This window comes from Lytechinus variegatus, chromosome 14, assembly GCF_018143015.1.
Source record: "Lytechinus variegatus isolate NC3 chromosome 14, Lvar_3.0, whole genome shotgun sequence".
Classification (NCBI taxonomy): Eukaryota; Metazoa; Echinodermata; class Echinoidea; order Temnopleuroida; family Toxopneustidae; genus Lytechinus; species Lytechinus variegatus.
This window is the reverse complement of record NC_054753.1, coordinates 20,170,163-20,186,730: the sequence shown is the minus strand read 5'-3', so window position 1 is coordinate 20,186,730 and position 16,568 is coordinate 20,170,163. Positions and strand designations below refer to the sequence as shown.

Sequence of the window (16,568 nt, the reverse complement as noted above, 5' to 3'; positions counted from 1 at the left end):
GTGTAAAATAATTGGTGTTTTCCTCTATGTACACTGGTTTACAACACAGTTTTTGCTGTGTAGATGTTATCATAACAAAACAATTTATAGATTAGGGTAAACAAAAAAATAATAATTTCCATTCCCGGCGTGCGATAATCTGCAAACAACAACCTGCATCAGTGCAGAAATATCATAAACATATATGGCCTTTGGCAGAACTCTGATAACCATACATGGAAGTCAGGAAGCTATTATGTAAACATGACGATCAGAGAACCCGACATGAATATTCATTACGATGCAAACCACGTGATATCGCTCGGGGGTAAATAAGACATTTCTCGGTATCTGGTGAGCAATAATATTCAAATCGTTGTAATGGTTTGCTCTAGAAAAGTTGTCCTTGACAGACTCAACCTTGTCCGACATAGCATTCAGTGGCGTAAAAAGCCAAAAAATGAGGAGGACACTGAGAGATGACGTTTGGGGCAAAAAAATTTAAAAGTGAGCGTGCAAACATTTCAAAAATCAGTTGTTATAGATTTCGAAATAATATTTAGAAATTAATATGATCACATTTTTATATCATATTTCATATCTTTACTTTATTTCCTCCTGTTTTTCTTAGTCGTCATTTTTATTCTTTATTTTCTATATTTTTTTTTGTATTTCTTCGTTTCTTATTTTATTTTACTTTATTTAGTTTTATTCATTTATTCATTCATTTATCATTTATATATACATATATATATATATATACATATATACCAAATTTCATTTAGTTTTTCCTTTTGTTTTATTACAAACGAGCAACCCTTTAACCCTCTAAAATCGATTTCTACACCGATATGTTCTTACGTATATGTAGAAAGAAAGAAAGAAAGAAAGGGGGAATAGTGATTTTGGTCACATTTATGCACTTTAGTATACCATGGACCTACACTGGTAAAATTTATCCTTAAAATAAAAGAAGTTCCTGCAGCAGAGTCTCGAGAACACCTGTAATCTTACCAGATTGCGTAATCTTACACGAAATTGGTATTTGTTATATGGAATCTTACAAATTTCTTTAAATAGAGCACCCTTCCCCTTTTTAAACAGACCTGTTCAGTAAAATTGCAGAAAAATTCCTGTTTTATGAATTTACAGAATGATTCTGCTCTTGCTTTCTGCAAATCTTCTCTTTTCTGTAAAATCACGTTTTTTTAATAGTGTAGTATAGGTCCATGGTATACCAACCTTTTTCCAGGGGGTGCTGCCCAGCTGCCTATGGTAAATAATACGCAACGCCCCAGCAAAAAATCTTAGGGAGTGCCTTTACATTTCCAGCCCCCCCCCCCGCTTCTCACTTTCATAGTCAGGTGTAGTAATGACGTTGAAGGGAAATCCAGCCACAATGTTGTAAAATGGATGTACAGATGTTCCAATATCTGCTATTATCGATTCATTACCATTCATCTACAGGTTTTAATGAAGAAAATAATATTTCCCTAATTTTTCGTATTTTAAACGATCGGTATACCGATATCAACTCGCGTGTTTTCCTCCAGCAAGAAATTTATCTACTTTATGCCGGACTCGACCCAGGCGATGTTAATGGGATCGTTCGGTATACTGCATGAATGATCCAAGGAACAGTTGGATCGATACGCAGGAACTGAAGACTGTCTTGCAAGACATCCAAAGGCCACAGGCAAATACTATAGGCGCATCATAAAAACTGCATAATTTTAATACAAAAGAATAACCTGTTTATTTAAAAAGAATCTCTGAATATATGGATCTGCATATAGAGATCCTTTTGTATATCAATGAAAAAAAATCATATTAATTGCATTAAACAATTATGACAAAATCTGTATAAAAAAATGATTTATGAATATTCCTGTCTTCCTTACCTTGGTTTACACCCTATTATATATATGGACAAATCAATCTCGATCCGATGTTCTTGAAGTAAGACTATATGGTAGTGATTCCTTTTAATCTCCTGGTACTAGCTGCAAAAAAGCAGGAGAAATAACGTGGTAAATGTCAGTAAAACATCACATTCCCTTCATGTGGTCATCGATTACGTATGGTCAGCGGTAAAGTAGCTCCAGAAAGGGCGCGCAATCGTTAACCCAAAATCGAGGAGATCGCCAGAATGCAGCTACCAGTGCGAACACAAGTAACGTAAAGAAAACAATTGTATGGCGCGATTATGATTGGTTAAATCAAGTTACGTTCAATTTTGTGGGTGGCTTTTGATTATAAACCTCCGTGCAACACGACAATCAAGATGACATAAGCGCGATAAAATTATTATCTTGAAGGGGCAAGGGTCATAATTATAGGCTGTAGAGAGAACCATAAAAATAACCATCCTATCAAATAGCAGATGTATTATGGCGAATGGAGTGACCGTATTTGTTTTTTATCGCTCACTATTTGCATCATGCAAATACTTTAGCCCTTCCCTCAGTTCGGTCTTGTGACTTGCGATTATAATGCGAATCATTCAGCTCGATCGATCAAAGTTCAATATCTTGAATATTGCGAGTATGCTAGCTCATCCTCATGATCCTGTAGGAGCATGTATGCTGAAATGCATATCGTCACAAACCATCGCATTTGGCATGCACTATTTTCTTTTCATAAAATGATAATAATAACGCGAGTCATATTAATCCTTGAACCAGTACATGCAGTAAGTATACAATATGACGCGAATTCCTGCATGCTTTGCACTGTGGCCTACTTAATTAAACACACAGGTGTTCAATGGTGCAATGCGGTAAACGTACTATGATCGAGGGTAGCCTATTGACAAGGCTTGGTTATATTCGAATCCTCGTCAAGTAGTGGCTGAGAAGAGACTAGCGGCCGACGAAGAGAATTGGCGCGACCCGAGTGAGCGCGAGATAGTCTTATTCTTTTTTCAAGTCGGTAGGCATTTGATATGAATATCATAACAGACACGGTGCCTTGTTCAAAGGCTAGATCGCGGACTGATCTGAAAATCTGCGAGCGAAGCGATCGAGCCAATAAATCCTTACAATGGCAGATAATGGTTTGAACATGATATGAACATGCACGATGAGAAGTCAAGCAGGAATGATGCACTAGTAAAGATATTGGGCAAAAGTGCTCCATGAGGGTAATTAGGTGTCCAACCAACATTTGGCATTTCTTTCGGGCATTTTTATTTATCCAATGTGGTGAAAATTGTGCCCATTCTAATTGCTGCTTCTTTTCCAACCGTGCTGGACAATGTGCTTCCCGCATTGGCTACAATACTGCTCAAAATTGGTTGGACACATAATTACCCTCGTGCTGGTTAAAATTTGTACAAAATATGTTCTTTTGAAATGCCTACAATGTTTAACATTTTACAGCCCCCCAAAACTCTGAATTGAAATGGTAGGGTTCCCGACAAAACATATATGCCTACTATTTTTCAATGACGGGGGCACTCAACATCTGTCCATCTGTAACACAGATGCTGCTGCTGATGATGATAATAATAATAATAGCGCATTTATATAGCGCATAACACATCGGAACGAAGTCTCTAAGCGCTTTACAGATATATTATTAGCCCAGTCATCGGATCCTTGCATGCCCGCATACAATGTATGCACCATCTCCACTCCCTGGGGAGCATTCCAACAATTCTACATACGCTTTCGCATCCTACTGGGTACCCATTTAACACCTGGGTGGAGAGCGGCACATTGTGGATTGACGCCTTGCCATAGGACGCTAGGCCATGGTGGGATTCGAACACACGACCCTCTGATTACAAGGCGAACCGCTACAGCACGGCGCTTCCACTTGATTGTGATATTCATGGTAATAGTTCTTATACTTATATGATCAATACTATTGCCATAAACCGATAATATGTTATTTCCATAGGATTTTACATGTGGAAAAAAAATTGAAATTGAATTTGAAAGTGCAATATAAAAAAATATCATTTTCCACAATTAAGTCATATGGAAAAATATGTTATCGAGTAATTTCTGTTGGAGGGGGGGGGTCGAAATTGAATGTGAAAGTGAAATACAAAGATTTTCATCCTTTTTTCCCTTAACAGAAATCATAGTCCAGGATAGGTCCCATAGAGAAGGGGTCGAACCTTGGGTTTTTTTCAGATATATATGTTTTATGATCTGATGGTGGTTTCTTGTTAATTCCAGGGTGCTGTTTCCGATTCTGAATGATGCCACTCTTGTAACCTTGAGCTTTTTCCGCAAATTGTCAAAATCCAATATGGCCGCAATAAATGCAAATTACCTATGAAAATCATAACATTTCCCACACATTAACTATAAGATGGATTGTTTTGCTTAGCCGGGTAATATAGGAGCGCCTTGAGCACCTACTAACAAGGTGGATGTGCGCAATATAAATACCCTATACCCTATATTATTGTGTATAAGTGAAATACTGTTGGAAAAACGTTGTTTGACAACATATTAATTTTACTGATATTTAAAATGGCCGCCATAGTCCCCTATCATACTCTATTATGTGAATATGAATGGGGAAAGATAATTTTAAAACAAGAACACTACTATTGCATGTGATTGTGACCTACGAGTGGACTACTGTCTGAAAACATGATTATTAATGGACAAGTCCACCTCAACAAAAACTTGATTTGAATAAAAAGAGAAAAATTCAACAAGCATAACACTGAAAATTTCATCAAAATCGGATGTAAAATAAGAAAGTTATGGCACTTTAAAGTTTCGCTATATTTCACAAAAACAGTTATATGCACATCTCGGTCGGTATGCAAATGAGGAACTGATGATATCACTCATCACTATTTCTTTTGTATTTTATTGTATGAAATATTAAATATTTTTATTTTCTCGTCATTGTCATGTGAAACAAAGTTTCATTCCTCCCTGAACACGTGGAATACCATTATTTTAACATTTTGTGCTTCAGGCAAGGAGGTCCTAATCGTCAAATTCGTAAAAATTGAAATATTGTATAATTCAAACAATAAAAAAAAGAAAAAAAAAAAAGTTAGTGAGTGACATCATCGACTCTCTCATTTGGATGTAACTGGCTCGTTCATATAGCTATTTTGTTAGAAATAAGCGAAACTTTTAAATGTTATAACTATCTTATTTTACATCCGATTTTGATGAAATTTTCAGCATTGTGCTTAATTGTCTGATTTTTCTCTCTTGATTCAAATCAATAATGTTCTGAGGTGGACTTGACCTTTAACAGAACTATGTCATTTGTATACTATCTAATGTGATAAATGCTATATTATGATATTAAAAATAGCTGTCATAGACCCCTCATACCGTGTACAATATATAAAAGGGGAAACATAATTTTCACAACATTTGAATTTGCTTGACAATAAAATGCCAATAATTACGAAATATTGGTCAAAAAATGACATGATTTCTAAAGAGACATTTCGGCAATAATGCTGTACTTTGACATTCAAAATGGCTGCCATAGGCCCTATCTGTTTTATGAACAGAGCGAATGACGAAACTAATGTTCACAAGAGTAAGAACAATAAAATGTATGTATTGTAATCTACGAGTGAAATATTGTCTGAAAACATGTTTTTTTAGCGAAACATATATCATTTCCTTTCTCATGCATGATATAATGCTGTATTGTGAAATTCGAAATGACCCCTTTACAATGTAAATGGGGACAAATAATTTTGCAAGGATTAGGATTCGCTGACTTTGAAACCCATATAATTCTGTAGTATGAGGAAAATATTGTGTGAAAACGTGATTTTTACAAAACATCGCATTTCCTCTCTCATGTAGGTGATACATCCTGCATTTTGACTTTCAAAATGACCGCTACAAGCCTTAACTAAATTATGTAACATGCGTATAGGTAAACTAATTTTCATAAGGATGGGAACAAAAATGCACGTAACTCTGTGATTTATAAGTAAAATATTGTCTTGAACATGATTTCGAACTAAATAGATCACATATTAATTGGTCGAGAAGGTGATAAATGCCTTATGTTGAAAGTCAAAATGCACTCTAAAAAATGAAGTGCTAATTCAGCTCTTAAAGAGCGTGTATAGTGGCTGCACTTCGGAGTGCTGATTTGTAGTTCAAATGTGAACGAGAAATATCAGTCACTGTACACGCTCTTTAAGAGCTGAATTAGCACTTCATTTTTTTAGAGTGTGGCTGTCATAGGAGCCTAAAGTATGTACATTGTAACTGGGGACAGATAATTTTGACAGAATATTTACAATAAAATTGTTTGATAAATTGATGTAACATGTAAGTGTAGTGTATTGTCCAAACCCTGTGATTTCTAGCGTAATATATCATAGCTTGTGTCATAAAGGTGATGAATGCTGCACTTTGAAATTGAAAATGGCCGGCATAGTCCCTTATCGTAATACGTAAAATTTGATTGGGGAAAGATAATTTCCACTTTTTTCCCCAAATCGTGTACAAAAACGTAAAAATGCCGATATGAAAATGATTTTGCATGGTCTGCCCCCCCCCCCTTGAAAACCGCTGCGCGGCCCCTGACAAGTGTATATTTTTCCAGTAGATGCGGTACAAAGATTGTTATGAAGAAAATTAAGTATAATACAAAAAAAATCATACATCCATAATTACATTGAATGATATAAATAATAAAATATTGCACAACATATAGAATATTTTTGTAGACTTACCTGTGTTAGATTGAGTCCGTTCCTTATTCGTCGCAGATATTTGAACATCCATACTAACGACAGAAATCTGGATCCAGAGAATAATGCGTTCTCTTTTTGTAGTTTGAGAAGAATTATAGGAACGCTCCCATTGGTCAATTCTTCGTTTACCCATCCGATGAGTCACACTTTACTTCGAAAGACTCGCGCCATTATGAGGTCATGCACATTCAAATTCGTGAGTGCCGCGAGTGCCAATGATAACAAAACACCCGTTTGGTTTGTCCCATCGTCGGCACTTATATCTATATGTTGATTTAATCATTCGTTTCATCCCTTTCCATAAAAATTAGAATAAGTATATACTAAACAAAAGTGAACTGATAAAATGCTCATCAGGCTTGTACGTGTTGTTGACCCAAATTGACATTCATAAAACAAAGGGGCAGTCAAATATATTGCTGTACACACGCGTGACCAAATAATTTCCAAACACACCCTAAACAAGTTTTTTTCTGTGTGCAAAATAACCCCTTTAACAAGTTTTCGCGGGCATTATTTACACATTTTGGCCCCTAAACAAGTTGTCGGCAAAATATGACCTCGGGGAAGAAGCTTGAGGGGGGGGGGGCATACCATAAACACGTTTGGCTAGTCTTAAGAAAAAAAGCTTGTGGAAAAAACGTACTCTAAATACATTTGACCCCGCGATTGACCATTGACCACTAGTCTTTCAAAACCACACTTTTTCTTGAAAATCGGTGCTTTTGAGACCCTTATCCATAATGGTCTATATATTTCATGTACCTCCATGGTCTATTAGGTTACGTTCTCATTCTCAGATCATGATTGGTACGTATCAAACCCACATGGTCTATACTATCATTGCGGCCTATCTACCGTGTGGTTTAACTAAACCATCACTTGGCCCAACTGTCATTTAGTTTTCAATTAATGCAATTAATTCCCATGGTCTAATTTCCACCTCATACGCTTCACCAATATGCAATGCGTCAAATGAAAAGTTGATTTGTAAACAGTTCATAGACTAAACGGTGTTAAAGGGGTGGTCCAGGCTGAAAATATTTATAGCTTAATACACAGAGTAGAACTCACTGAGCAAAACGCTGAAAAATTTCATTAAAATCGGATAACAAATAATAAAGTTATTGAAGTTTAAAGTTTAGCAATATTTTTTAAAACAATCGTCATGAATATTCATTAGGCGAGCTGATGATGTCACATCTCCACTTTCCGTTTTCTTATGTTATTACATAAAATCATATTTTTTATTATTTCATACTTGTGTGAATAATATGTCTCCCTTATAATGAAATAAGTTGCAGCAATAAATATCTAATGCACTAAATCAGTTGTCAATCCAATTTTTCTAGTGCTTGGAGGAAAATTTTTTAGTAAACCTAATTTCATATAATAAAATACAAAAGAACAAGTGGAGAATGACATCATCAGCCCACCTAATGAATATTCATGACAACTGTTTTTACAAAATATTACTAACCTTTAAAATTCAATAACTTTGCTATTTGTAGTCCGATTTTGACGAAATTTTCGACATTTTGCTCAGTGAATTCTACTCTATTTATTAAGCTATAAATACTTTCAACCTGGACCACCCCTTTAAAACAAGTGGATATTAGATGAATAAGGGGTATAACCCCACTGGGGATTATTTAGATGGTAAATGGGACCTACTGCAATTGGACCAAATAGTAGACGAACTGGGATAAACGTCATAGTAGGATGGATGGTGGAAGCAGTTGTATAAGTATTATGCTGAACATGAAAACAAAACTGTATAATGGCAATCACATTGGAGTGTAAATATCTGTTCAAATGAGCGCAAGGGGAAAGGAAGAGGGAGAAAATGAGACAGACAGACAGAGTTTTTCAGAGATGCCGTGCAATATACAAACAATACAAAGAACAACAAAATAAATTAAGCAAAACAAAACCTATATACAATACACTCGATTTCAACTGTATTGTAATTTGTAAACAGTGTAATGCGTGTCTGTTATTTTTCTTCCTCTTTTATTCTAAAATGTAACCTTTAAAGCACGGGAGTCTGCTCGATTCCCTGAAGGTTATGTATTCTTATCTTTATTTAATCGGCCATTTTAATAGATAGATTCCAAGTTTGCAGATCGAATGATATGTTTAGTGGCTAAAAGACAGACAGTTCCAAATATGTGAATCAACACCACTAAGTGAAAATGTTCTAAAAACATGATGCAATACACACTAAGAAATAAACGTTCAAAATTGAACCCCGAAAGATTGATGCAAACTCAACACCATATGGGTTCAAAAATTGAACCCTGCGGTTGGGGTTCATTTTTGCACCCTGTGGGTTCAAAAACCCAGCGGTTGGGGTTCATTTTTGCACCCTGTGGGTTCAAAACTGCACCCCTAACCCAATCATGTTCCTGTTTTTAATTGATTTTTTTTTCTTCCCTTCTATCTCAGCATACCTACCTATGCATGGGAGAAAGAGAGACCCAAATCGTAAGATGATCATCGGGGGCGGATCAATGATTTTCAAAAAGGGGAGGCAAATTTTTGGGAGGAAAATTGTGACAAGCCCCCCCCCCCCAAAAAAAAAAGGGTCTTCAAGCACAAATCAAAATAAAAAAGTCTCTGGTTTTCAGGGCATTTTTTATATTACAACTTTTTGATTTTGCTTCTCAAAAAGGGGACACGTGCCCCCTGTGCTCCCCCGCCCTGGATCCACGCCTGATGATCATGATGATGAAATTGTATTATCTGATGACTATGTACATGTACCCTCTTTCAGAACTTCCGTTCGGACTGAATGGTTAGGTTTTACAAAAAATTATCTTTTTTATTGTTATCTTCGGCGCTTTTGTTCTCAAGCGTGCGTCATATGAAATTATTTCGTAAGAACTCTTTCGTAAGAGCAACAGATAGAGGGAAAATGAAATCGTCATTATAATTATTATTTTCAGCATTTGGGTAGATAGCTTAACAAAAATAAATGGTAGAATGATGAATGGTTGTGATAAACTGAATTTATTGGCATCTGCCAATATTGTGTTCAAAGCAGAAATAAAAAATGATTCAAAATATACAAAACATAAATACTGAGGAAAAATGATGTAAAACAAGGCACAACAAATTATGAAATACAAGTAATTTTGAATGGGATATAACAATATATAGACACGTACAAATACATATAATGCTGATAATCTGTACAGTATCGATATTGAACTGATATTATTATTATTATAATAATCATCATTATTATTATCCTTATTAATATCAGTGGTAGTATAAGTAGTATGGCAGTAGTAGTAGCAGTAGGGGTAGTATAGTTATAGTAGTAGTATACTAAAAGTAGTAGTATTAGTAAAAGTATTAGTAGCGCAAACAGTATTAGTAGAAGTAGTGGTAGTAGTAATAGTAGTAGCAATAGTAGTACAGCAGTAGTAGTAATAGTAATAGTGATAGTAGTAGTAATAGTAGCAGTAGTAGTAGTAGTAGTAGTAGTAGTAGTAGTAGTAGAAGCAGTAGTGCATAGTAGTGGTTGTAGTAGTTGTAGTAGTAATAGCTGTAGTACTTTTAGTGCGGTAGAAGTAGTAGTAGTAGTAGTAGTATAGAAGTAGTAGTAGTATAGTAGTAGTAGTATAGTAGTAGTAGTAGTAGTAGTAGTAGTAGTAGTAGTAGTAGTAGTAGTAGTAGTAGTAGTAGTAGTAGTAGTAGAAGTACGGTAAGAGTAGTAGAAGTAGTAGTAGTAGTAGTAGTAGTAGTAGCTACTGTAGTATCAGTAGTAGTAGCAGCAGCAGCAGCGGCAGCAGTAGTAGTAGTAGTAATAGTAGTAGTAGTAGTAGTAGTAATAGAAGTAGGAGAATGATGATGATGAAGTTGTATTACCTGCTGACACTTGCCCTTTATTACAATTTCCGGGCGAATTGCATGTTTAGGTTTTACAAACGGATTTTAGTCATTCTCATAGTATATAAAGTAATTTTTAAATTGAATGTAACATTGTATAGACATTCACATCATTATCTCGTTATACTCCTTTAATTGTCTTATGTATAAGAACGAATGTATTACGTGCATGCCAGTATTTTGTATTAATTTTGTCTCTCCTTGATTATGTATATTTGTAATTTGTATGTTTGCATGTAAACAAAATGAATTTCCATTAAGTTTGACCAGTGGCGTACCGTGGGTCATGGCATTGGGGGGGCACCAGCAAAAATTTCGGGTCACTTAGGGAGCGCGCGAAGCGCGCTCAGTTGTCAGGTAAACTGACCTAATAGAGATATTTTAAGGACATGCAGTGCCATCAAACGGATATGTATCTCACTGATTAAATAATGCGAGCGCGAAGCGCGAGCTGAAAATTTTTGATATTGAGGGCTAAAAATTGACATTATAAGCAAATTGTTTTGTAATCATGATACTTAACTGTCTCGCTAAACAAACAATGCGAGCGCGAAGCGCGAGCAAAATTTTTTGTATATTCTGACCCTAAACAAGGAGATTTTAAGGATTATATTTTAGAATCCATTAAGAGTATAAATGTCTCACCATAGTCATCTAATGCTATTGCCATCCTTTGCTGATTTTGTACATCTAAGCACAGTCATGAAGCACCTTTTGTTGTCATGTAATCATGATTATCATACACATCTTACTAATCAAATACTGCAAGCGCAAAAGCGCGAGCTGAAAATTTAGGAAATATAGACCTGAAGAGGGGCATTCTAAGGGTTGTTTGTAGGAATTCTCTAAGACCCTACGTATTTGACTAACCAAATGATGCGAGCGCGAAGCGCGAGCTGAAATTTTTGTATATATTGACCACAAACATGGATATTTTAAGGACTATAGTTACGAATCCATTAAGTCAGAGTATACATATCTCACCATAGTCATCTAATGCGAGTGCCAAGCGCTTGCTGATTTTGTTAGAATTACATCTAAACACATGGAGCACTTTTTGAAGTCATTGTAATCATGATTATTATACGCATCTCACTAATGAAATACTGCGAGCGCGAAGCGCGAGCTGAAAATCTAGGAAATTCAGACATGAAGAGGGGCATTCCAAGGCTTGTTTGTAGGAATTCACTAAGACCCCACGTATTTCACTAACCAAATGATGCGAGCGCGAAGCGCGAGTTAAAATTTTTTTATATTCAGATCAGAAAAATTGACATTTTAAGGACTGATTTTAGGAGTTCATGAAGAGCAGAAATCTCACCAATCCACTAATGCGAACGTTAGCACGGACAGGAAATGTTTTATATTAAGACCTTAAAATAGGGCAATAACTTTCAGTAGTCATGAAAAAGAATATATCACTACTTAAAACAATAATAACTCTAATTGCGAGGAAATATATTATTTTGTTGTATATTGATTTGAAAACGGGAGGCTTTAGTAGAGCAGGTTTATATATCTCGTTAAAAAGTCTATGCGAGCACCAGGAACAATGAAGACACAATTAAGCAAATAATGTTTCATAAAGTTGTGAAAAAATGCTTCTTATGTTATATAACATAATATAATATAACAATATGATAAACAACAATTTCTTCTTCCCCCACTACGTTTCTCTTCCTTTTTCCCTCTTTTTCTCCTTTTCCCCGTTTTTTTTTTTGGCCAGCCGATTGGGGGGGCACGTGCCCCCCCATGCCCCCCCGTAGTTACGCCACTGAGTTGGACAATAAAATAAAACATTATATTATTATCATCATCATCATCATTGTAATTATTGTTATTATTATTCTTAGTCTTATTTTTATCATAATCATTATTGGACGTAGTAATAGAAGCTGAGTAGTAGAAATAATAGTAGTAGAAGTTAGCAGCAGCAGCAGTAGTAGTAGTAGTAGTAGTAGTAGTAGCAGTCGTAATAGTAATAGTAGTATAGTAGTAGTAGTGGTAGTAGTAGTAGTAGTAGTAGTAGAAGTAGTAATAGTAGAAGTAATAGTAGTGGTGGTAGTAGTAGTAGTAGTATAAATAGTAGTACTAGTACTAGTAAGAGGGGTGAAAATAGGAGTAGAAGTAGTAGTAGTATAGCAGTAGTACTCGTACTACTACTCATATTATTACTTATTTTATGTTTATGTCCGTCTTTTTTTTTTTAAATAACATGTTTTATTGGAAGTCATAAACATATATCTGGAAATCGCCTCTTTTTCCTTTGGAAGTAAAAAATCTTTCTCATCAACTGCAGTAAAAGTTTTATAAGTATTTTAATGTTGAGGAAGCTATAGTCTTTTAGAAAGGTGAAAATGTGTCGAGTACGTAGACTACGCTCGATTAACGAGCGTCTGGCGTTCGATCAACATCACCTTGACGTCTTTTTCTAAATATAGACCATTAGTCTCCCCCTCGTCGGTTGACAACGTGGAAGCTCGTGGACAGAATGCATGTATGACATCGTCGTCACCCACCCTCATACCTTCACCTTTACCCGATATTGCGAAAGAGCGCTTCCTCATCCCTCTCATCATTCCATGCCTCCCTTTCTCTTTCATTCTTTCTTTAATTTTTAATTAATTCATTTTGTTTTCTCTTTACTATTTTTGTTTCTTTTCTTTCTATATCTCTTTTTTTTGTCTTTTGTTGTATCTTTCTGTCTGTCTTTCTTTTCTTCTGTTTTCCTTCTTTCTTTATTTCTTTTTTCTTTCTTTCTTTCATTCCTTTCTTTCCTTTCTTTCTCTCCCTCTGTCTTTCTTCTCTCTCTCTTTCTATATACATAATTAATTGCTATGCCAGCTTTGTGTAATGCTTCCACATTTACTATACTCGATTCAAGATGTAATGGTTTAGCCCCATAGTTTTTTGTTTGTTTGTTTGTTTATTTTTTTTTACTTTAGACAGAAATGTTATAAGGAGGTCAATAGTCTTAAATGAAACCCTGTGTTCAACATACGTCTGGTTAGTGAGATACCTACCATATGGTAATATATGACCAGAAATCGAGTTTGTTTGTTTCTTGTTCAGAGTCACATAATAATCCACACAGAAATTCAAATGCATGGGACTATAATTATATAAGCCCACACAAAATGTCAAATCTGCCACGAATATTCGTTTATATTCATTTTTTTCTATTCAATTGATTTTTTCTTATCTTATTTTTCAAGGTGCTAGCAACGTAATCATGAAAGTAGTTTTGTTTTCTTTCTTTTCTTTTTTATTGTTGAATTAATATTAATTAAGTTATTACCATAACTTAATTGTTATTTCTTGGCAGTCCATCACTTTTTAATTCTTCTCTTTCTTTCCTCTCTTCCTTATTCTTACATTTTTATTTTGCTTTCTTGGATGCAAAACCAATCAAGCTTTCAGCTTATGTTGCAACACCTTTGTATGTTCATAAGTTACTTATTTTATGATATATTATCTGTGTATTCTTTCACATTGTACACTGTGAACATGCATGTATAAATAAATATATATTCATTTATTTACTAATCTATTTATTTATTTAATTCATACACATATTTATCTATTCTATTCTTGGATGCAAAACCAATCAAGCTTTCAGCTTATGTTGCAACACCTTTGTATGTTCATAATTTACTTATTTTTATGATATATTATCTGTGTATTCTTTCACATTGTACACTGTGAACATGCATGTATAAATAAATATATATTCATTTATTTACTAATCTATTTATTCATTTAATTTATACACATATTTATCTATTCTATTGGGGGTCGTATGTGAGTCCAGAGTATACGAAGAGCATCACAGAGGACCTTTTTTCCTAGATAACATGAAAAATTACGCAAAAAACTCCATTGTTTTCATCTTCCCCAGGAATATAGGATCGAGTTCCTCTGTAAATTTTGTGTCTGCCCCCTCTTTTTTTGTTTTGTTTTTGAATCGTGATTATAGTGATCGAAATTGATTTTTTTTCTAGAAATGCAAAATACAAAAAAAATGCACTGTTATATAAAAAAGCAGAAGATTTTACAGAAGAAGAATAAAAAAAATACAGAAGGAAATAATCAAATTATTCTGTAAATTGTTAAAACAGGAAAGATTTTCTACAATCTTTCTACAACTTTACAGAACAGGTCTGTTTAAAAAAGGGGGGCAGTGTTATGATAATAAATTTGTAAGGTTACACACAACAAATACCGATTTTCCGTAATTTTACACAATTGCATGAAAGATTACACATTGCAGTAAGATTACAGGTGTACTCGGGACTCTGCTGCGGGAATTTTGGTTTTTTTAAGTAGACATTTTCTAACAGTGTAGTACCCCTCTCTATACTCTATCAATTTTACGACCTCATATCCCGTATGATGTCGTTGACTCACCAATTATCTCCAGCTTGAATTTGATCAAATATCAATGGCGATGGATGCCACCCCCCTCGTATCCAACCTGTTTCTAAAGATAACATGATTTACATTGTTAACTAGTAATTTACAGTATACTATCTTGCATCATGTATGATCACTTGTTAAAGGACAAGTCCAACTGCCCAACAAAAAGCTGATTTGGATGGAAGAGAAAATTCAAACAAACATAACACTGAAAACGGATGTAAAATAAGAAAGTTAAAATGCTCTAAAAAAAGTTTCGCTTAGTTTCACTACACAGTTACATGCACATCCTGTTCGGTATGCAAATGAGGAGACTGATGACACCACCCACTTACTAGTTATTTTGTATTTGATTACACGAAATATTTTTATTTTCTCGTCATTGTCATGTGAAACGAAGTTTCATTCCTCCCTGAACACGTGGAATTCCATTATTTTAAAATTTTGTGGTTCAGGTAAGGAGGTGCTAATTGTCAAATTCGCAAAATTTGAAATATTGTATATAATTCAAACAATAAAAACAAACGAAATAGAGAGTGAATGACATCATCGGCTCTCTCAATTGCATATCACCGAGTTGAGCATAGAACTGGTTCGTGAAAAATAAGCGAAACTTTAAAATGTCATGATTTTCTCATTTTACATCCGATTTTGATGAAGTTTTCAACGTTATTCACATTTGATTTTCTCTACTGTTTTCTGGCGTGGACTTGACCTTCAAGTTTCAATTTGCTGAATATGATTTTCTTTTCTTAGTTTATTTCATCAAATTCATTCTTCTTTTCTATTGATAGAATATTGATTTAATGTGATTTATATTCACTTACACTCAGAACTCCTTCACGTAATTTGATATGCTATGATAGATATTTTGGAGCAATTTATGGATCGAATGCCTATCATAATAATAGCGTTTTATTTAATTATCTACTCTTCGTATAACGTCTTTGAATTGTATGATCTTATGTTATGTGAACATGAATATTCAGCCAATAGCTGCCAGTCATGTATGTCATCAATTAACCATTTATATTATATTATATCATATTGTGCTGTATTCATTTCATTCTATTTTTTTGTTCATTCATTTTTTTATTTCATTTTATCTTATTTTATTTCGTTTCATTTCATTTTATTTTATCTTATCTTATATTTTCTTCTTTTTGTTTTATTTCATTTTATTTTACTTTATTTCATTTTTTATATTCTATGAATACTCACTGCTGCATGAGTATCTATGTACATAGCCAAACCGTTAATTATATTGAAAGGAAACAAAATGATTGGAATGGAATTGTGAATGATAGTCGTCTCAAATGACTCTTGCTCATTTGTTCGTTTTATGAATGTTAATAATATTCTTTATTTTTCAAATTAGGTTCAAGGCCCGTGTGTGTTTTCAAATAGTTACTCATACTGTTTCTCTCTTTCTCTCTCCGTCTCTCTCTCTCCCTCTCTCTTCCTCTCTGTTTCTGATGGAGCATCTACAATAATTATTCAACATATTTCCCCATCAGTTGTCCAAGTAAATAATGACGATCAAGTCAGCATTGTCTGATTACGT

At 34.4% G+C, this 16,568-nt stretch overlaps 1 protein-coding gene across 3 annotated transcripts in view; it reads right to left on the bottom strand.

Moving 5' to 3' along the window:
- Positions 1-6,739, bottom strand: part of LOC121427769 (ATP-dependent translocase ABCB1-like) — a 51,740-nt gene extending 45,001 nt beyond the window's left edge. Inside the window, exons 1-2 of one of the 3 annotated variants that reach the window (XM_041624325.1) lie at positions 6,671-6,739; positions 1,881-1,982 (exon numbers count right to left, since the gene is read on the bottom strand). Coding sequence is in view for 1 of the 3 variants with exons in the window: in XM_041624321.1 (XP_041480255.1) it covers positions 6,671-6,722 (52 nt within the window). In the remaining 2 variants the exon portion in view is untranslated. Of the gene's footprint in view, positions 1-1,880; positions 2,162-6,670 lie in introns of those variants that run through there. The other 2 variants (XM_041624321.1, XM_041624324.1) reach the window with 2 other exon arrangements.
- Between the last annotated feature and the right edge of the window lie 9,829 nt (positions 6,740-16,568).